This window comes from Emys orbicularis, chromosome 23 (genome assembly GCF_028017835.1).
Source record: "Emys orbicularis isolate rEmyOrb1 chromosome 23, rEmyOrb1.hap1, whole genome shotgun sequence".
Taxonomy (NCBI): Eukaryota; Metazoa; Chordata; order Testudines; family Emydidae; genus Emys; species Emys orbicularis.
The window spans coordinates 12,528,783-12,550,766 of NC_088705.1; the positions used below are offsets into that span (position 1 = coordinate 12,528,783).

The window sequence follows — 21,984 nt, forward strand, 5'->3', positions numbered from 1 at the left end:
CAGGCTACATAAAAAAAGCCCTAGTGAAGTCAGTACAAACTCAAATTTCATACAGACAACGATTTGTTTATACTGCTCTATATACTATACACTGAAATGTAAGCACAATATTTACATTCCCATTGATTTATTTTATAATTAGATGGTAAAAAGGAGGAAGTCAGCAATGTGTCAGTAATAGTGAGGCTGTGACACTTCTGTATTTTTATGTCCAATTTTGTAAGCAAGTAGTTTAAGTGAGGTGAAACTTGGGGTACGCAAGACAAATCAGTCTCCTGAAAGGGGTACAGTCATCTGGAAAGGTTGAGAGCCACTGGTCTAAGGGACCATCTACACCCCAAATGAAGGTGTATGTGTAGCAGGAGTTGTTAGGCATAGCCACACTGGCTTTAATCTAGCACATAACAATTAGCAGTGTAGATGCAATTGGACAGACCAAGCCTTGGCCAGCACCCAAGTACCCACCCAGAGTCCCTGGTGGGCTTGTCCGAGGTAGCAACGTTCGCTAGCCACTCAAGTCTTCTCCGCTATTGGTACCCGCACTAGCTGGATTAAAGCTGAAGCAGCTATGCCTACCAGCAGTACAACTATCCCTGGCGTAAATGTACCCTTGGCCTGAAACAAGAGTTCAGCGAGAGGTGTAAACTCCCCTTTCCTCTCAGTAGGGCACAAGGTCCTTCAGACAACACAGGCCACAGCCTAGAATCTCCATAGTCTGCATTGTCCTTCTCCGTAGGATGTGTCCTCCCATCCTGCCCCAGGCCCCACCCCAGAGTTACATGAGAGATGGGCAGTGTAGGGCCATCGATATCCTCCCTACTGTGCTCCTGCTCTTGGGGGATTCTCCCCTGACCCCTTGCGGTACATTTACAGGCCCTAGGCTGCCAGGAGCAGCACCAACCCCAGTATCTATCAGTTCCCATCCTAACCTGCTTAGCACTACTGTGCACTGTTAAATAGCTGCCACCTTCCACCTCAGAAGTGGCTGCATTTCAGTGGTGGGCAAAGTGATTCCTGGCCATAAGCACCACACGAAGCCCTCTGGGATCCTACAGGAGGGAAGGTCCTGTCGCTAATGATACTGTTATAGTTGTGCACTAGCAGGAAGGAGCCTTCACTTCCAGCTGACGTGCGGCTGCAGCAGGGTGCCCCTGAGTGGGGCAGGGAGAAGCAGCATTGTGCGCGACTCACAGCACCCCCTGTGGTCTATGATGCTGCAGGGCTCTAAAATGAGACATCGAATCTGGCAGTTCCGTTTTGTCCAGGATCCAGGCTCTGACAGTGGCCGAGCACCAGCTGCTGCGGAGGAAGGTGTAAGACCTGTTCAGTCTCTCAGCGGAAGGGGCCTTGAGGATGGAGTGGGGTGAAAAGTGGATGTAGGGAGGGGGGACAGGGTGGCCCCATTAGGAATGCATAGGGCGCCCTACAATCATCCGTAGCAGAGGTGACCCTGCTGGCGTCTGCTCACTTTGCCGCTGTGCTCGGCCGCCCCTTTGGAAGCGGACGCAGCGCTGCAGAAAGCGTCTGGCCATCTGGGCCAGTTCGTATTGCTCGGCAGTGACACTGCAGCCTGCCTCCCACGCGGAGAGCGAGCCAGCATTTCCCCCTGAACGTGGGCAGCGTCCTGCGGGGAGACATTCTTCTAGAGCGTGTCCTTGCTGAAATCAGCCGGTCGGTCTTTTTGTTAAGGGCTGATCCCTGCTCCTGCTCAAGTCAAGGGGAGATTTGTGATGGTCTTTGGGGGCAGCAGAATTGGGTTTGAAGTACGGGGAATAGGGACCAGCTTGGCAGGGATCTTTGGGGAGGTGCAATGGGTTTTCGGAGCCTTTGCAGAGCAGTTGTAATAACAGATCTGCTCTCCTCATACTGGTTACTCCAGCCCGGAGCTGAAATGCCAGGAGAAAAGCTGTGGGGAACACCTCTAAATCCTTCCCTCTTCTACTCTTTATCTGCCGGTGACACATACCCACCCCTTGCTCCCCTCCAGTGCTGCTGCCAAAATAATCTCCTGTTCCTGTCACCTGGACCACGTCATTGTCTGATCCCTCCTCTGCCTCCCACGCATTGTCTGCATCACCTGCACGGCTCCCTTTCCTGTTTGCATCTCGCTTCTCATTTCTTCTCGCTTGCTTTGCCCAGGCCCACCTCTCGCCCACTCTGTTGCCTTCTCCTCCCATGCTCTCTCCTCTTGCATAGCCGTGGCTAGGTCTGATCTGGGCCCCGTTCTATCCGCCCTCCCCCAAAAGGTCGGAGTGGTGGGTGCAGGCTGGTGATTCGGATTTTGGCTCATGGATGTTGGTGATGGGGAGGCGAAGCAGACACCTGATGGATCATGGTCATGGCAGTGTGCAAAAGCTGGTAAAGAGCCCGATGACTGTGGTTCAAAGCAGGGGCGGCAGAGCCCTTTGCCCTAGGAGACGCCCCTGGTCTCTGCCCATCTCTCCCGTTATTAGCACCAGCGGAGGAGGAAATTCCCCCATGTTTCTGTGTGTGTCACTCAGGGGCCTCTTTTCCCTCGACAGGTCCGTACTGCGGGAATTCAAACCCCACGCCTCTGGTGATGAACTCCAGCTCAGTGACCATCTGGTTCAACAGCACCACTCACCGGTCAGGGCGCGGCTTCCTGCTCTCCTACGCTACCAGCCAGCACCCAGGTACAGACACCCTGCAGCCACAACATGGAGTGAAGCTGGTCCTGGGGAGCGGGGGAAGGGACAGGACACAAGTTACACAGCAAGGATCCAGCCCCCTCTCCATGGGGACAGAATGCCCCCAGGCAGGAGTCCGTGCCGGCGGATCCTCCCCCCCCCCCAGCACATCACTGAGCCCAGCTCTGTGTGGATGCTTTTGGCAAAGCTGGGGTGGGTAGGCCAAGAGGATCCCTCACTACATCTATGCTCTAGTCCTTCTCCTGAGTGGGATAATCAGGGACAAAGGACTCAGAGGTCCACAAATGACGCCGTCTCCCTATCCACAGGGCATTCGTGTTGCTGTTACAACCATATTTGGGCTGACAACAGGATCTGGACCCAAAACTATTCCCCACTTCCCACCCCCATTATTCAGACTTGCCAGCAAATCAAAAAGTCCCCTATTCACGCAGCTCCCCCTGGACACCTGCATGCTGACCCTGTGATCGAGCTGTGCAAGTTGTTCCGGGCTCATGCCAATTAACCCTTTATACCACACCCCCCCCCGCCCCCATCATGAGTTCTGTGTTCGCCACACACGTTACAGAAAAAAATATTGCAGGGATCCCACTTAAAGAGCTTTGCAAAATGATATTGGACTACACATCAATGTCCACCCTCAAAGCCAGGTGTCTTCGTTACCATCCATTAAACAGGGCGGGGGGTCAGAGGGAGAGAACAATTACAATAAACAGACCTCAAAAAAAAGGATGTGCATTCACTTTTCTAGACACAATAATGTGACAATTTAAAAATATGGTACTTCCGGGCCTCCCAGGGCTAGAACTGAGTGCTGGGGCCCCATGAGAACCATGGAAATCGCCCCTGTCGCATCCTTTCTGATAGTACTGTGACAGGTTGCCCCCCTATAAGATGCCACCTGATATACTGGGATACCATTGAGTCTGGCTGTTCTGCCAGCCTGGGCACCCTTTTTACCTGTCTTGCTGAGCCAAGCTATTAAGCCTCCTCCAGCATAGACACAGGCAGGGCCACACCCAACTGCAGAACGACATGGACAGAGAGATCAGCTCTGGGAAGACTCAGCTAAAGGGACTTGCCCCAGCACTCAGGTGCCCACCTCCCCTGGAGTGCAGACCCAAAGGGATATTATGAAATCTACCTCCTCCCTCAATGTGGAGGAAGGTATGCACAGCCTCTTCCCCCCAGTTATGAATTGCACAAACTGGGTTATATTATGATAAACGTATTTCTTGTTTAACAACAAAAAGGTGGATTTTAAGTGAATATAAGAGATAACAGACAGAACAAAGCAGATTACTAAGCAAATAAAACCAAACACGCAAACTAAGCTTGTTTCACTAAAGAAATTGGTTATAAATAGTAATTTCTCACCCTGAATCTTGAATTTAGGCGGGATGCAGAGTTTCTGTAGCTCCGAGTTCCACTTATTTCTTCTTACAGACTGGACCCCTGTCTCAGTCTGGACTCACCCCTGCCTTTCCCTTCAGGTTAGTTCCTTTGTCCCTTCAGGTACTTTCAACAGTCTTTCTTCTTGGGTAGGCCAAAGAGGAGAGTCTCGTTTGTCTTCCTTTCCACCCTTAAATAAGATTTACAGAAGGCGGGAATCCTTTGTTTCCCAAACTTGACCCCTCTTCCCTTTCAGTGGAAAGTTACAAGAAGTCCCAGATAATGTTCAGTATCAGGTGACAAGACCACCTGATCTAGAATTGTCACAGCTATGGCCTCCCAGGAGGGAGAGAGATTAGTATCTTCACAGTCTTCTTGTTCCTCCTGATGGCCCATCAAATCTGATGGCCTGTCCTCCGGTGGGTGTCTTCCCAATACACACCCAGTTGTAATTGTTACATAGTCCATATTCCTAACTTAGATACCGAAATGATACATGCATACAAATTGGATAATCACATTCAGTAAGTCATAACCTTTCCAATGACACCTTACATGAGCCATCTCAGTTATGTCATAACCATATCATAAGCATATTTTCATAAGGAATATGGACTGGAATGTCACAAGTACAAAACTCCCAGTCCCAGCACTGCCGGGCTGTGACAGACCTTAAACCTGGCTCAGGACTGAACCCAGCCTGGGCCTTGAGCCGGTATAAGTTGAAGGGGGCAGGGGTGGAGAAAGGGGAGGGATTCCACATTTAGGAGTGGAGGAAACATGTCTGCAGTAGGTGGATTTCAAACTCCAGTTGGGATCTGTTAACTGCTAGGTGGTTTGCACTTTATCACACGGATAACGCCATACAAAATACCACTGGAAGAGGGGACTCACCACTGGCATGCCCCCTCCTGGCGCAGCTGGCACTCCACTCCTGGCGCCCCAGCGGACAGCCACTCCGGCCTGCGGTGGTCTGCTTCCTGTGACTCAATCCTCCAGCCAGGTCACCTTTCCCCCTCCCCCTCTGCCAGGGGGACAGAAAGTCCCACAAATAAATAGTTCAATAAACTCGTGTCAGCAGCCCCTGACTCTGGGCCCCGTGTCTCAGGGCTTCCAATAGTCCTTATCCCTCGTAGTTTCCTCTGGAGGGACTCCAGAGTGAGCAGTCAAGGTCTGCTCCTGCCGCTCCTTGCTGCTTCCCGGGGCTTCTTCTGACCTGGGCCTGCTTCCAGGCCCTTTTCCTCAGCCCTTTTCCAGGCTCCAGAGTCCTGTCCAGCTCAGGTAGCAAGCAATTCCTCCCAGGGCTTTCCCCCTGGAAATCCAGGTCCTGCCCTTTTATCCGGGGTTCACGCCTTGCCTCTGGTTTCACCAGATCTCTCCTGGCCTGGGGTCAATGTTTCCATCTCAGGAGCGGATCCGAAGAGGGGCTCTTCCCCTGGGCTGGGCAGACAAACTTCCTCCCTACCCTCAGTCTCTGTGCTGAGCTCCTCCCTTTACAGAGACCCAGCTGGGCCTGATAAGCAATTGATTTGCCCACCCTCCAGGTGCCATCCTGTGGGCTAATTAAGCCTTCAGCCTCCCATTAGCCTTTGGCTGCCAGTGGAGGGACAGTAAGAGGGGCCCACCCCATCACAACCATATATGTGGTGGTGTTATCCGAGTGATTATTCACTTTTGACCACCTCCCCCGCACTTGCCCACTGGTCCATCTCCCTGGGACTTCTATTCTACCATCCCAAACCTTAACAGCCTCAAACAGCTGCCGTAAAAAAACCCCAGAGACACAGAAAAATCTCCTTCCCTTCCCAGATATGGAATTAGCCCCCAAAACATCACAACTGCCCCAGGCAGGGCAAGGATCGCCCACTAGAGAGCCGTAAAAACAATGTTTGGGACTCAACTGCTAATGTGGATTTTCTGTGCCCCAGGGAGTCTCCAGATTTTGCACAGACTGCAGGGATTGTCTCCTGGATGTTTCTGATCGGGACATCCACCTCCCCTGCCATTCACACGCAGGCAGGTCGCTTCCCTGCCCGTCGGGGATCTCAGACTCGCCGGCTGCTTCCATAGCAAAGTCGGTTTAGGAAAATACTGAACGGCTCCATCTCTCCATGCCATTTAGTAGCCGGAAGTAAGGAAGGCAGTGCCATGTAACCAGACAACACATCAGGAAATGCCCCGCAGTCCACCAGTGCCCCCCCCCCCCCCAGCTAGAACCTTTGCTGTAACCTAGGGAGCATGTGCAGAATCCAGCAGGCGGGGTGTGGTGACAGGGTTTTATGAGCTGTCATTTGGGATGCTGAGCGTTATTCATACCGTTGTCACTTGTGAATAATGCAGCCGTCCCAAAGTCAGTGCTGGCTAATCCTTTCTACCCTGCCACGCTCTGTGGATTTGATGCGTGTGAGTGTGTAGGTGCGTGTGTATGGTGTACACACACACACACACAGGGTGCCCAATTCTTATGTACACTAAAGCCCCTAAGTGCCATGCTGGCAGTATAAAGGGGTTGTAAAGTGGGCACCGAGCCCCTGTGCTCTCACTTCGCGACCCCTTTCATACTGCCCTGAGTGGTGCGACGGGGCCTTAGTGCGAAGGAGATTCAGGGCCCTACATTCTGACCCTTCCAGACATGCAGCTGGCGTCTGATCCTGAGGGACTTGCACATCAGTCGGTGGGTGTATGCCACAAACATCCATGAGTCACCTTCTGTTTTCCTCCGTCCTCTGTGGTTTCTGGAGGAATGGTGAGAGTGGGTGGGTTGGGCCGGGCTGCCGGGAATCCACCGACATTGGATTGCGGTGTGTAATTTCCTTTAGAAGAGACAAAGAATAACAGCTTGGGTATCCCTGTGGCTTCCCTAGGGAATACGCCACCAGTTCCTTGCATTATTCAGCATGGTCCCATTCATAAGCTAGCAGTTTGGCTGCTAAACATTGCCAATACCTGTGGAAGGCAGTATCCGCTGATGGTTAGAGCAGGGCCTGTGGGTCAGGACTCCTCCCTTCTATCTCTGGCTCTGCCACAGATTAGCTGTGTGAGTTTTGGCCAGTCCCCGATCGGTGCCTCAGTATCCCCATCTATAATATGGGAATAACGATACTCACCGGAGGGATTATGAGGCGTGATTCATTTTTCATTCGAGGAAACACTTTTGATGGGAGTGAGGCACGTAAGAACCTTTGAGGATCTGGGCCTGAGTGATCACTGAATGCCACATACAGAGCCCCTGTCGTGGACACAGACGTAGAACCAAATTGCTGCCCCAGAGAGCTGACAATCTAAGTAGGTAGATAAACTCCAGCCTAAGGTGACCGAAGCTGAGACCATTTTGAAGTCACTGGGAAGTTAGAACATGGCCCTTTGTGAATGACCATTGGGGTGATAATGGTGGTATAACACGGCATTACCGTGTGGGTGTAACATGGGCAGGGTGCAGCATAGGCCACTGTGAGACCATGCTGAGTAAGAGGGGTTTATAATACAAACCAGGGCTTTATTGATGGGTGTGAATCTGCTGTCGCTCAGACGGGTGTAAATCAAGAGTGACTCATTGCACTCCCTAGAATTGCATCAGTGTCAAGCCGGTGTCTCCGAGAAACAAACAGCAAAGCAGTCTGCCTCTGGGTATGTGAGATGGGGGAGGCCACTGGAATTCTCTGACTGTCTGTCTTTTAGATCTGATTTCCTGTTTGGATAAGGGGACCCATTACCACCAGGAACAAATCAGGTGAGCGGTTTCCGACGGGGAGTCTATGATCTGAGAATAAACCAAACCCATCCACAGAGTAACTCCGCTGACATCAGGCAGGGGGCATCTGGAGAATGTGACAATTTTCACCGATGTAACTGCACTGATGCGCTTACACTGATGCAAATTTCCATAATATAGATAGCCCCTAGGAAGCCAGATTCTGGGGTTCTCTGCCACTGACTCACTGAATGGCCTTGGGCAAGTCACTTCCCCTGTCTGTGCCTCAGTTTCCCCCCTAAAGTGGGGTAGTATCTGCCTCCCAGGGGGATTGTCAGGCTTTGTAATCACTGGTTATAAAGCACTATGAGATCATCCAATAAAAGGTGCCATTAGTGCAGATTATTCATGGTTATTAGCCACCCACCAGTAGATTCATTGCACAGGTGAATAATTTGTAGTAATTTATCTGACAAATGTCACCTCCTTTCCTATTCACAAACTGTCCATGAACTGATCATGATTTCCTCCAATTATTGGTTATTGGAGATGCTCTGCCAAAAAATAGCTGCCAATAATTCTCTATCTGCAGCTCCTTTGTGAGCAGCCCATTGTGAGTGTATTTGATTTTCAGAACCCAAACTCCTTTGGATTGGATACACGGGTCCCATGCTATCCTTTCTGTGACCTAACGGGAGGAGCATAACAGAGTCAGGTTCCTGGTGCGAATACTCACCATTACAACTTCACCATTCGCTTTCTAGGAACAGTCCATTGACATTCACTCAGGCGGTGCCCGTTCCTGCCGGGGAACTTGATCATTAGGATATTTGTGGGGCGTGAGCCCCAATTGGCACGAACAGATTAAAAGCCCATTGGTCTGAATGGAATTTGAGGGGAAATGGTTTGCGGGTTTGGCCCAGCTCTTTCCAGGACCAGGGGATGCTGCTCATGGGATGAACCCGATGGGTCTGACTTGACTTCCCCATGTACAGTACATCACACAATCCACCACCATGCTCCCCCTTCCTGGTAGCCTCAGTGGAGAGGGCAAGAATGACACTGAATATCTCAGAGGCTGGTTGGACAAGTTTGTACTGCTCTGTCTGTTCTGAGCATAGAGGGCTGGTCCAGCACCTTCCATCAGATCCGACTTTGCTAAATGAAAATAACGGGGGAGGAATAAATCTCCAAGCCCCAGGGTCATCGGGATGAAGGGAAGCCCAGCTGCGCTGGAGAAGAGCTGAGAGGTCAGAACCTCATCCAGGGTTCTCCTTTGTCCTGTGTTTCAGCGTTTTCTGCCCGGCGGGCTGCAAGGGAGTCGCGGGTGACATATGGGGAAACGCGAAGCAGGGCTACCGAGATGTGAGTACCAACCTCAGTGCTCCTCGCAAAGTGACCGGCCCTGAGCAGCAGCTGTAGGGGAAGTGAGTCCCCTTCCCAGGAGAGAGGGGCCACGTCACAGGGGCCGCCACGGGCACGGCTGCCTCAATCCGTCTCTTGTTGGCAGTCTCAGCAGGGAGGCCAAGAGTTGAACTGCTGGAGGGTGAATTCCCCAGGGTCCTCCAGGTCAAGCCCATTGGCAGGGGCAATGTGGGACAGCATGGCCATGCTGGGTCTGATCCATGGGCACCCGGCGCTCTGCAGAGTCCAAGGCTGCCGTTTCCACCACTCTTTGCGCCAGAGCAAAATTCACTTCAAAAAATAAAGGGCCTGATCCTGGTCTCGCTCCAGCGCAGCTACTCCTGATGGCACCGGTGTGAGATCAGAATTGGGCCAAAGTCTTTATAAAGCAGAGATCACAGTCTGTGTGAGCCAGACTCTGGTCTTGTCAATCTGGAAAAGCTCCACCAAAATCAACAGCGTCGCTTCGGGTTTACATCACTGCGAGTGAGGCCAGACGCTCTCTGTCCCATGGAATTGCCCCATTCTGGATTGGAGCCCAGGCTGGGCTCTCTGATTGGGGTTTTCTCTCTACCTCCCTTTCATTCTCCGCTTCCGTGCCCCCTCCAGACCTCGGTTCTCTGCAAGGCGGCCATCCACGCTGGAGTGATCTTGGATGAGCTGGGAGGGCAGCTGACTCTGTCTCGGGAGAAGGGGATCACGCTTTATGAATCAGCCTTCGCCAATGGACTCCACTCAAAAAGGTGAGCAGCCAACACACTTGGGCTAGTAGATATGGCTGGGCTGACCTCCTCTGGGGTCCATGCCCCTCCAAAGGACGATTGGCCCAGATCCTCAGACTGCAATGGAATTAGGTTGATTTATACCAGCCCGAGACCTGGACCGCTGTTTTTTAGAGGGATAATGTGTAGCTCAAAATCAGAGAGGATCAAATCTTGCAGTGTTTACTGAAGCAAAAGTCCATTGAAGTTTTACCTGAGTGACGGCTGCAGAATTTGGCCCGTATTTTCTTTTAAAGAGCCGATGAATGGGGCATCAGAGAGGCTCTGGGAGACCTGGGTTCTGTTTCTCTGATACTGACCTGCAAGTCGCTTACGCCCAGATTTTTAAAGGTCTTTAGGAGTTACTGCATTCAATGTTGCAACATCTAACCGATTTAGGAGCCCATCTCCCAATGGGATTCAGGCACCTAACCAGGGACGTGCACAGGAATAAAAATGTGTCCACTTTTGGAGGGGCGCTTTCTGTGCCCCACAGCTGGAGGAGCTGGCTCTCCCCCTTCCTCCCCCTCCCACCGCGGCCGGAGGAGCCGGCTCTCCTCCCCTCCCCCACTGCCCCAGGGTGGTGGAGCAGGCTCTCCCTCTCCCGCAGCCAGAGGAGCTGGATCTCTCCCCGCCCCAGCTGGGCCGGAAGAACTCACTCTCCCTGCCCCGGCCCCAGAGGAGTTCTGTGACCCCAGTGATGGGGGGGGGCCCTGCTTCCCCCCACCCCCCGCCTCCGCGCACGTCCCTGCACCTGACTCAGCTAGGCAGAGCACCATGGCGTGCAGCAACGCTTAAAGACCTTTAAAAACCTGGGCCCTTATCTCTCTGGGCGGCTGTTTCCCAAGCTGTAATGAGACTTGTCCAATTCATGGGGTGGGTGAGGCTCAATATGTTCATGAATGTTTGTAAAGCCCTTTGAGCTCCTTAGATGAAAAGGGCCATAGAAATGCAGATCATTAGTAATCAGGGAATAGAAGCCAATTCTGATTTAATTCCAACAATACAATCTAGCTGCTTCTTTACCGAGACAGTGACTTGCGTCAGCAGCGTCATGTCAATCTCATCTCGCCAGCAGCCCTGCCTGACCAGTCTGGCAGCTGGCGTGTACAGGGCCAAACCGCCCCATGTTGATGCAGAGCGTGTGGTCGGCCCTGGTGGAACGAGGAACTGGTCGTGCTTTCTAGGGAGTTAGATCTGGTGCTGTCCGCTGCAGCAGCCAAACTGTGATCGGCAATGGCTGAGGTTGTGGGGGCGGCATGGGGGTCGGGAGCGTTTGACATCGGGGCGGGGGTCGTAATCAGAGAGTAGATGTAACGCCACTGAATTGGGGAGCAGCACCCATTTACACCCACTCTGATTTTTGCCAAGGGTGTCAAACATGGTTTCGTTTCCATCAGCTCGAGGTGTCACAGCAGGGAAAATGTGGTGCTCTGTGATGGTTATTCCTTCTTGCATGTGGCCTGGTTCTTCTCTCGCTCGCACCAGTGTGAATCAGGAGTGACTCCGCTGAAATCAGCGAATGTAACAGTCAGGAAGGAGAGTGAAGCCTGACAACTGAATTTTGCTCTGAATTACACTGGGGCAAATTTGGGGTAACTCTACTGACTTTGGGGAAGTTATTCCAGATTCACGCTGGTGTAACTTACCACGACATTGACCTCAGTGGAGTTACATCTGAGCTACGCCAGCATGAGATCAGAATCAGGCCATCTCTGTCCGCCTGTTTTGTAATGCTCTCCACCCATTTTTCTTTGTACAGGGGGTCCTTATCTGAAAAGCGCCTCATTTTTCACAAAGGTACGTCCTTTTCCATTTCTCCTAGAATAAGCCCAACCCGGCTGCTGGTGAAATCAATAGCAAAGCTCCCGGCAGCTTCAGTGGGAATAGGGGGAGATTCCCCGGGGCGGATTCTCCTCTCACTTACACCGGAGTAAATCAGAATGAACTCCAGCGAAGTCAATGAGCCAGCTCTTCAGCTGGCGTACAGCCGCTCCCTTGCAGTTGAGGGACCTACACCAATTTACTCCAGCGGAGCACCTGGCCCAGCAGAGCTACCTCAGGTTAAAAGGGGGGCAGAGAGAGGCAGGCCATCAGGCAGGTGCAAGTGTAATGCACGTTTTGTGATGACCCTGCGCTGCGGGCTGTGCTCTGCCAGCCGCGCTGACCTTTGGCTGCAGGCGATGAGCGATCAGCTTGACAGAGAGGCTCCCAGCTGGGGAAGATGAATGGGCTGAATCCAGCCCTGCCGCTGCATGGAAATGAAGCCCTGCTACCCCTCTGCTAAGCGGGGCAGGCTTTGTCACTGGGGATGAGGATCAAAGGAGGAGACGGCAAGAGAAAGGCAGTTACCGCCAGGGGCTAATGCTGAGCCAGGTGGAGCTGCCGGCTGTTTGCTGGGGCTGCACCGTACACTGGGCTGGGCCACAGAGAGAGGAATTTTTCATTAAGAGCCATCAGACTCCCCCTACCACATTCCCTCTGTGGCTGAGCCACTGTGGCATAAAGGCCCCCCCGTCGCTGTGCCCAGCCCCCACCACCCCGTGACCTCCCGCCTCGGCCGGTTCTTCCGCTTGCCTTTCAGTTTTACACCTCCTTTTCCAGCCTGTGACCACGCCCTCGAAGCAGCCGGCTTCAACGCCTCCTCCTCCTGGCACGAGGTGAACGTCATGGGGCAGTACACGCCCTGGACAGCGGAGCAGGCGGCATTCAGCGCCCACGGGAGCTCGTGGGCTGCCGATCCCAGCTCAGAGACCGAATGGCTGGACATAGATCTGGGCGGAAGGAAGAACATCACAGGTCAGTAAGTATCAGAGGCTGTTCTCTTCCTCCAGGACTGTACTACCGCAGCTAGGAGCAGCTCCTCAGCTGTGTAAACCAGCTCAGCCCCAATCACTCCAGTATAGCGACGCCTGTTTAAGGCCAGATCCTCAGCTCTGGAAACTGGCGTAGCTTCGTTGACTTCACTGAAGCTCTGCCAATGTCGGGGTGTAAATCACTGTAGCCCCATTGCTTCCATGTAGCTGTGGCAGTTTACAGGCTTTCCCGTGAGTCCCAGCGAAGTCCCTCCAGAATCTGTCTCACAGTCATATCATGGGCCTCATCCTGAGCCCACTAGCACCGGAGTAAATCAGGAGTAACTCCGCTCACGCAGGGGCAGTTGCACTGCTGGAAGCCAGGAGCAGCGTGAGAGGAGAATCGAGCTCCGCGTGCCTTTGATGGAATATACAGAGCTAGAGCCTCAAATGGTGTAAATCGGTGTCGCTCCCTTTACTTCAACGGAGCTAAGCAGATTGACACCAGCTGAGGACCTGGCCCATGAGTGCTGCTGGCCTGAGGCCTTGTCAAATAGTCCTATAGCCTCAGACCCCTCCCGTTTCCTACACTGTGCCCCGTGCAGCAGCTGTGAGCGTCACATGTCAGGTGTAGGTGGAGCTGAAGCCCCTAGAAGTGGAGGGGAGTCAGTGGGCATTGGACCAGGCCCCGAGCGAGCAGGTGTAAATGGTGTTCAGTGGTGTGTGCAAAATGAGCCATCCGGATTGGGGTGGGGGTGACAGAGGCAGGTCCGGGGTCAGTTAAAGCGGGCGGAGAGGATCTGCTGTGCCGAACCCCTTGGCGGAGAGCCCGCGGCTCTCCTTGTGCCAGCTCTGTACCGCCGCCGTCGGTGGAGCTCCTGCTGATTCACGCTGGCGACAGCGAGAGCAGAATCAGCCCCAGCTCCTTGTCCAGCCACGGCTCTCGGGCTGCTCCCTTGGTTGTCACACCCAGCAGGGCTCAGCGGCCATGTGGTAACTCACCCCACCCTCCAGGCACCAGAGCGCCGCTTCTTGGGAAATCTTGGCTCATCCTCCTTCTTCCATTGTCCCAGCTCCCCGCCGCGCCAGGAGATATGATTGAGGCTAGATTTGGGGTGCTCTCTGGCCAAGTGGCAGCCCACAGCCTGGGGGTACCCACATTTCTGGGGTGCAGGCGCTTTTCGCATAAGGACTCCCTGTTTAAAGGAAAAGAGATGGACAGCATTATAAAAAACAAAGTTATGGGGAGAGACTGGGTTTGATTCTGATCTCATACTGGTGTAAACCAGGTGAAGCCAATGGACTCATGCTGGATTAAGTGACCCTGGTGTAAATCTGGAAAAAACATCACTGAAGTCAATGGAGCCACTCCAGATTTGCTCCAGTTTAACTGGGAGCAGAATTAGATCCTTCCCCTTTCATCCCTTCTAGATCCCTCCCCACCCACACGTTTTCCTCCCCATGGGGCTGTTGGCCTTATGTGCACGGGGTCACAGACCATATGATTCCTCTCTCTAGCCCTCTCATTCACTCTGGCCTTTTCTCCTTTTTCACTGTCTCCCTTTTCTCAAACTTGATTTTTCCCTCCTTTCTCTCTCTCTCTTTTTTCTGTCGTTTGCTCTTTTCTCCCCCTCCCCGCCTCTCTCTCCCCCCACTGTCTCAGGGGTAGGACTGGCCACCTCGGGGCTGAACAAGTTAATGTTTTGCTTGTGCATCAGCGGCCAGCAAATGCCCTTTGTTTCCAGAGCCCTGACCAAAATTGGGGCTTTTGTGTGGCGGGCCCAGAATGCCTGTGTTAATTGGAAGGAGGAAAATGGAGGCATTGTGAGGCGGGCGGCTGGAGGCTGAGTGGAATGCAGGCCGGTAGTGCAGTTGGGGGGTTATCTGTTCATCTCAGGCGGGGCGAGAGGAGCCGGCTTCCACAGAGCTTAGACATTCAAACTCAGCGGCATCTCAGCTCAGCAGTTTGCGATGGGAGATGCCGGAAGGCAGGTGGGGGGAACGGAAAGGAGGGATTCAGACAAGAAAGGAAAAGGAGCTGAGACGTGGGGCGACTGCAGGTTCTTACGAAAATCCTAGCAGGAGACGACTGGAGGGAGAGAGAACCTAATAATGACTAGGCTCTTCAGGGGCTCTCAAGGGATCCATTAATTCCCCCCTACACACATCCTTCAGGCAGTATCATCGCCCCAATTTTGCAGACGGGGAAACTGAAGCACAGAGGGGGACATCACACAGCGAGTCACTGGCTAGAACTCTTGATGCCCAGACCCTTGCTCTTGCTTCTATTCGGGAAGGAACCCAGGAGTCTTGGTTTTTTCCTGTTCCAACCGCTATATAATAACAGCCGCAGTACCAAAGACGGGGGGATTCTGCCATTAAAGCGAGAGAGCTCTTCATTGCCTGGTGTCAAGGGCCAAATTCCAACGCCTGCTTAGGGCAGTGGGAGTCTGTCCATTGCCGTCAATGGGAGTTGGATCAGACCCACCCTCCGGGCGGGATCTCTACCCCCATAAGTCTATGTCTCTATCAGACACCAACCCCAAGACTATTTCAAGACCCCAACCGCCAATGGGTGCCTTCACATGAGTCCTATATCCTGTTCCGGGGTTACCATTTCCTGATTTCATTGTACGTGTTCCAGGAATTATCACCAAGGGATCCTCAGATAAATACAACTTCTACGTGAAATCCTACCAGGTTTTCTCCAAAAAAGATGAGTGGAAGAATTGGAAACCCTACAGATCCAGCAGCGGGCAGGAGGAGACGGTGAGACTGTGTGGCCTGACAAAAGGAGGTCAGGTGGTGGCGAGAGCAGAGAGCATGGTGGGAATTCTACAAAGGGAAATTTTACTGAATCTTTCTAAAATTAGCCTGTTGGCTTGGTCTGGTTGCAGAACCTGCAACAGGAGCTGGGGTATTTCGCTCTGGAGTCTGGATACAGATGCTTAGAAATAGATTCTGGTCTCTGTTACTCCACTGTAAAACTGGAGTAACTCCACAGCATTAAATCAGTGGAGGTGTTGTGGGTTTCCACTGGTGTAACAGAGACCAGAGTCTGGCCTTTGGAGATGCTTTCCATTACTATAGTTCTCAAACATTAATTAAGCCTCTCTATACCTCCTGGTAGCTAGGTCAGTGTTGTAAGCAATTGCTGCCGTTAGGACTTTATAGCTGTCCTTATCCTGCATATCACAGCCTCTTGGAATTTAACAATGACAGCAAGGACAGAACTGGAGTTTCCTGCTCCAAAAAGCACATCCCCCTAGCTGAAGAAGAATCCCTTTTGGTCGTTAGGAGTATGGGAACTATGACCTATGGTTTGGATTCCATGCAGCGGAAGGCAGTGGTGCACATACACACTAGCCCATTCCTTACAGTTGTTATCCCCATTTTACAGATACAGAGGTACAAAGAGATTAAGTGTTTTGCCCAAGGTCCCACAACAGGTCAGTAGCAGAGCTGAGACTAGAATCCAGGCATCCCAACTAACATTGCCTCCGAGTTACTGAGGTGTAACATTTGCATGAAATTAAAATTTGGGGGCTATGGGGGGGGAGCAAAAACAGGGAAGAAAAACTGACATTACAAAAAATACAAAGCCCCGAGAGTGCCTTAAAGAGAACATGGCTTTAAAATAAAGTGGGGACAATTTTCAGGTGTTCCAAGCGTCTCCCTGTCTCTGGGCTGTGTTCCCTTCTCGAGTAGATTGGGAAAGGATTCCCCCCCCCCCACACACACACACACACCGTGAAAAATGTAGACAACAACGTTGGTTTGCAAATTTTCATCAACATTTTTCTTGGAAAATTTTCAGGGTGAGGGGTAACTTTTGAAACCCCAGAACTGAAATTTTCCTATGAAAACTTGAAGGGTTTCTGTTTTGTTTTGCTTTGTTTCCAAAAACTGACTTTTTCATGAAAATTTCCATGTAGTCAGAAAAGCCAAAAAACATTTTTAAGGGACATTTTCAACCAGCTCCGTTCCCTTCCAGTCACTTGCCTGCCTATTTCTATGTAGGCACCCGCCTCCCTGACACACATATAGGTCTAAATCCCTAGCAAAGCCCCGCCCCCACCAGCACATAAGGAGAGACACCTGCACAGAGTCACTTTGGGGGAGGGAAGTGTCCTCCCCCCATTATGTGAGCATATGTAGAAGAGAAGGACCCACCCCAAAGCACCTGGGTCCTTTCCCTCCTCCCCGTACCCCATATATATCCCAAAGTATAGGGTTAAAGAATAGATCCTAGCAGAGGAAGTGAGAGGGGAAGGCAAGGGAGAAAAGGGGCATTGCCAGCTGAGATCTGAAATGAGATGGGGAGTGGTTCCACGGGAAGGCTGCTCCTGGTGGCAAGAGCTGCAGAGGAGAAGGCTCCTGCACCAAGGGCGGTGAGATCATAGAATCATAGAATCTCAGGGTTGGAAGGGACCTCAGGAGATCATCTAGTCCAACCCCCTGCTCAAGGCAGGACCAATCCCCAACTAAATCATCCCAGCCAGGGCTTTGTCAAGCCTGACCTTAAAAACCTCTACGGAAGGAGATTCTACCACCTCCCTAGGTAACCCATTCCAGTGCTTCACCACCCTCCTAGTGAAATAGTGTTTCCTAATATCCAACCTAAACCTCCCCCACCGCAACTTGAGACCATTACTCCTTGTTCAGTCATCTGCTACCACTGAGAACAGTCTAGATCCATCCTCTTTGGAACCCCCTTTCAGGTAGTTGAAAGCAGCTATCAAATCCCCCCTCGTTCTTCTCTTCTGCAGACTAAATAATCCCAGTTCCCTCAGCCTCTCCTCATAAATCATGTGCTCCAGCCCCCTAATCATTTTTGTTGCCCTCCGCTGGACTCTTTCCAATTTTTCCACATCCCTCTTGTAGTGTGGGGCCCAAAACTGGACCCAGTACTCCAGATGAGGCCTCACCAATGCCGAATAGAGGGGAATGATCACGTCCCTCGATCTGCTGGCAATGCCCCTACTTATACAGCCCAAAATGCCGTTAGCCTTCTTGGCAACAAGGGCACACTGTTGACTCATATCCAGCTTCTTGTCCACTGTAACTCCTAGGTTCTTTTCTGCAGAACTGCTGCCTAGCCACTCGGTCCCTAGCCTGTAGTAGTGCATGGGATTCTTCCGTCCTAAGTGCAGGACTCTGCACTTGTCCTTGTTGAACCTCCTCAGAATTCTTTTGGCCCAATCCTCTCATCTGTCTAGGTCCCTCTGTATGCTATCCCTACCCTCCAGCATATCTACCTCTCCTCCTAGTTTAGTGTCATCTGCAAACTTGCTAAGGGTGCCGTCTACGTCATCCTCCAGATCATTAATGAAGATACTGAACAAAACCGACCCCAGGACCGACCCTTGGGGCACTCTGCTTGATACTGGCTGCCAACTAAACATGGAGCCATTGATCACTACCCGTTGAGCCCGATGATCTAGCCAGCTTTCTATCCACCTTATAGTCCATTCATCCAGCCCATACTTCTTTAGCTTGCTGGCAAGAATACAGTGGGAGACCGTATCAAAAGCTTTGTTAAAGTCAAGGAATAACATGTCCACTGCTTTCCCCATATCCACAGAGCCAGTTATCTCATCATAGAAAGCAATTAGGTTGGTCAGGCATGACTTGCCCTTGGTGAATCCATGCTGACTGTTCCTGATCACTTTTTTCTCCTCTAAGTGCTTCAAAATTGATTCCTTGAGGACCTGCTCCATGATTTTTCCAGGGACTGAGGTGAGGCTGACTGGCCTGTAGTTCCCCAGATCCTCCTCCTTCCCTTTTTTAAAGATGGGCACTACATTAGCCTTTTTCCAGTCATCCGGGACCTCCCCCGATCACCGTGAGTTTTCAAAGAAAATGGCCAATGGCTCTGCAATCACATCCGCCAACTCCTTTAGCACCTTTGGATGCAGTGCATCCGGTCCCATGGACTTGTGCTCGTCCAGCTTTTCTAAATAGTCCCGAACCACTTCTTTCTCCACAGAGGGCTGGTCACCTCCTCCCCATACTGTGCTGCCCAGTGCAGTAGTCTGGGAGCTGACCTTGTTCGTGAAGACAGAGGCAAAAAAAAAGCATTGAGTACATTAGCTTTTTCCACATCCTCTGTCACTATGTTGCCTCCCACGTTCAATAAGGGACCCACACTTTCCTTGACCTTCTTGTTGTTGCTAACATACCTGAAGAAACCCTTCTTATTACTCTTAACATCCCTTGCTAGCTGCAACTCCAAGTGTGATTTGGCCTTCCTGATTTCACTCCTGCATGCCTGAGCAATATTTTTATACTCCTCCCTGGTCATTTGTCCCATCATCCACTTCTTGTAAGCTTCTTTTTTGTGTTTAAGATCAGCAAGGATTTCAATGTTAAGCCAAGCTGGTCGCCTGCCATATTTACTATTCTTTCTACACATCGGGATGGTTTGTTCCTGCAACCTCAATAAGGATTCTTTAAAATACAGCCAGCTCTCCTGGAGGGAGTAGAGGGAGGCGGGTTGTGGGCGAGATGAGGAAGTGGCAGAAGAACAGACCAGATCCTGGGTTGAATTCTGCTCGTCACCCCCGTGTAAACCTGCCGTGACTCCACTGACTTCAATGGCGCTAATGTGGATCGAGGCCGATGTGACAGCTCAGAGGCTGGCCCAAGGCAGGTGGTTTTAAACTGGTTCCGCCGGTGTCCGGGGAGAGCCGGCGGCATTGCTCGAGGATGGGAACGATGGGTTCAGATAGCAGGGGGAGGAGGAGTGATGCTCTGCCTGACCCCAATCTGCTTTGCTGACCCCCCCTCCAACCCCCCGTTATCTTCCTCTCGTTCCCCAGGTCTTTGAGGGAAATGCCGACAGCCTCCAAGAGGTCTCCAACGCGTTCATCCCCCCCATCCTGGCCCGCTACCTCCGCATCGTGCCCCGGAGCTGGAACCAGAGGATCGCCCTGAAGGTGGCACTACAAGGCTGCCAAGTGGCTCGTCTGAAGACGCCCCGGCCCTACGGTGAGAGGCTCCGCTGGGGCTGATTGGGAGCAGAGGGGGCTGCCCAGTCACACTGAAATGTGGTTACCACGAGCCAGCAACAGCATCCTCCAGCATGGACCTGTGTTGGCGTCATTGCTGCATGGCTCTTGGGTGCAGGGGGCTGCCCTCCTCTCCAGTGGCACCCTGGGTGCTGAGGAGATGAGCCTGAATCCCAAGACCGCTCTGCACCGGTTAGCTAAGGATTAAAGCGCACGCTTTGCAGCCAGGACGGGGGCAGATGGAGATGAATTCCATCCAAGGGACAGAGCCAAGTGGCAGCTGTCTCTGCTTGGGCTGTGCTTCTCTCTTGTAAGCTAAGCTGGGTTGGGCTGCCTCGTGCCTCATTTGGGAGACTTACACAGAGCGTGCAGAGGGGTTGGAAGTGAGCCACTCCCCCAGGTAAGGGCTGGGGTCCTTGCCATGTGTCCATTAAAGATCCCAAGGCAGGTTAAACCTGGCTAGATCCTCCTTAGCTAGTGCATCCTGCCACTCTAAATTCCCCCTGCAGTTTCAACTTGATTTTCTTTCCTTCCTGTCCTCAACTGCTGTGTAACATTACAGCAAAGTGTTAGACAAGCTGCCATCCACCCCAGAGGTAGCTGCATTGCAGCAGAGGGATGAAAAGCACAACCAAGAGTGTTGCCATGGAGTCAGATAGTGTTACCATCAGCTTGGAACAACCAGGCTTCCGCTGGAAAACAGCCACTTCTGCCCCCTGTGGCCTGCCCCGTGCTGCTGTCTAGGGAGCAGGGCAGGTTCAGGTAGACACAGGCCAGATTCTTTGCTGGAGAGGAGTAGTTGATTGTTCATTGCTTGCGGCATGATAATGGTGCTTATTAAACTGTGTTGTTTGCAGTATCCAGTGCCCCAAAGGAGGTTCCCATCCTGACCAGCATCCCCACCGCTCGCACCCCGATCCCTGGAGTCGCCATAAATCCAGAGAAAGCAGGTAGGTGCAGCTCAGTGGTCCAAGCTGGGGGAAGACTTATCTTCAACTCTGCCACTGACTCACTGTGCAACTCTGAGGAATTCAGTCATTTCGGGACCAATTTTTAAAAGTTACTCACGTGAACCAGTAAACGGGCAACCCTGGGATGAATCTGGGCATGCAAATCCAGGATGTGCAAACCCAAGTGGCCAGTTAGATCTGTGGTCGGCTACTGGCTTGTGCAGACACCTGATCTGTGCACACTACAGAGGCAGTTGTACATGCAAATTAGGCTCCTGTTTGCACATGCAGGTTAGCTTATGCAATTGGATACACATATTTTAAACAAGCCAGGGTGTTAACCTTTGTGCCTCAATTTCCCCACCCAGAATGTGGGGATAATAATGCTCTCTTGACAGTGGAGCCGTGCAGGATAAGAAAGAAATTTTCAAAGCGCAGCTCGACATCCAACTCCCCCTGCGCAATCAGTGGGAATTGGGTCCCTCACTCCCCTCTGTTCCTTTTAGAATCCCCCCTCGTTAAGTAGCATGTATTGAGCACTTTGAGGATACAGGCTCATCCCCAAACTTCTGTGGCACTGCTCCTGCTGTAGCCCATGAGAGCAGCATTAGTCCCTTACGGCGCTATCAGCATCTGTTACTTGGTCTTGTTTCAGATTGTAATGTGTCTTCTCATCCACTGCCCGGAACTCCTGCAAAGTTAGGCAGGGATGTGGATGGGAGGTGGGGGCCGCTTGAGTCGGACGGGAGGGAAAGGGATGGACTGAAATGAGTTGGAGGAACTCTGAGCATGATCCAATGCCTGCGCCCAATGCCCTTGTGCTGCATCACTTCAGCTTGACCCAGCACAATTCCGTCCTCCTCAGTGCAGAGCAAACCAGCAGTGACATAGCTGGGAATCGGGCCCTTTATTTCAATAAGGAAGATCTGCCCAAACTCTGCTTGCACTAATAGTGGTATCAATCTGGAGTGACTCTGCATTTACACAGGTGCAGCTGAGGTCAGGGGTTAAAGCAAGGGGGGAGAAGTGATGGAGAATTCAGCTCCTTTTCCCCTGCTAAAGCAGCAGGGATCTCCCCTTCCCCTCCCCAGCTGGTGCAGTAGGAGCTACCCCTCCCCTTTCAATCTCCTTTAACCAGAATTTGGCCTCTTGAGTTTCGTTTGCAAGCTGTTCACCTGCCCATTGATTGCAAAAATGCAGGGGAACATGTGGTGACCTGAAGCCTGTTACATGAGGTCTGTATTGTCATCAAAAGGAGAAGGATTAAATAACAGAGCTTTTTTTAAAAAATCCTGCCACTATTAAAAGTTTT

At 51.9% G+C, this 21,984-nt stretch overlaps 1 protein-coding gene across 1 annotated transcript in view; it reads left to right on the forward strand.

Moving 5' to 3' along the window:
• LOC135893928 (discoidin, CUB and LCCL domain-containing protein 1-like) overlaps window positions 1–21,984 on the forward strand; it is a 64,140-nt gene that overhangs the window by 33,426 nt on the left and 8,730 nt on the right. Inside the window, exons 3-11 of the mRNA XM_065421897.1 lie at window positions 2,523–2,654; window positions 7,740–7,791; window positions 9,045–9,117; window positions 9,766–9,899; window positions 11,680–11,717; window positions 12,522–12,716; window positions 15,357–15,481; window positions 19,534–19,702; window positions 20,580–20,672. Of these exons, the coding sequence (XP_065277969.1) occupies window positions 2,523–2,654; window positions 7,740–7,791; window positions 9,045–9,117; window positions 9,766–9,899; window positions 11,680–11,717; window positions 12,522–12,716; window positions 15,357–15,481; window positions 19,534–19,702; window positions 20,580–20,672 (1,011 nt within the window). The remainder of the gene's footprint in view (window positions 1–2,522; window positions 2,655–7,739; window positions 7,792–9,044; window positions 9,118–9,765; window positions 9,900–11,679; window positions 11,718–12,521; window positions 12,717–15,356; window positions 15,482–19,533; window positions 19,703–20,579; window positions 20,673–21,984) is intronic.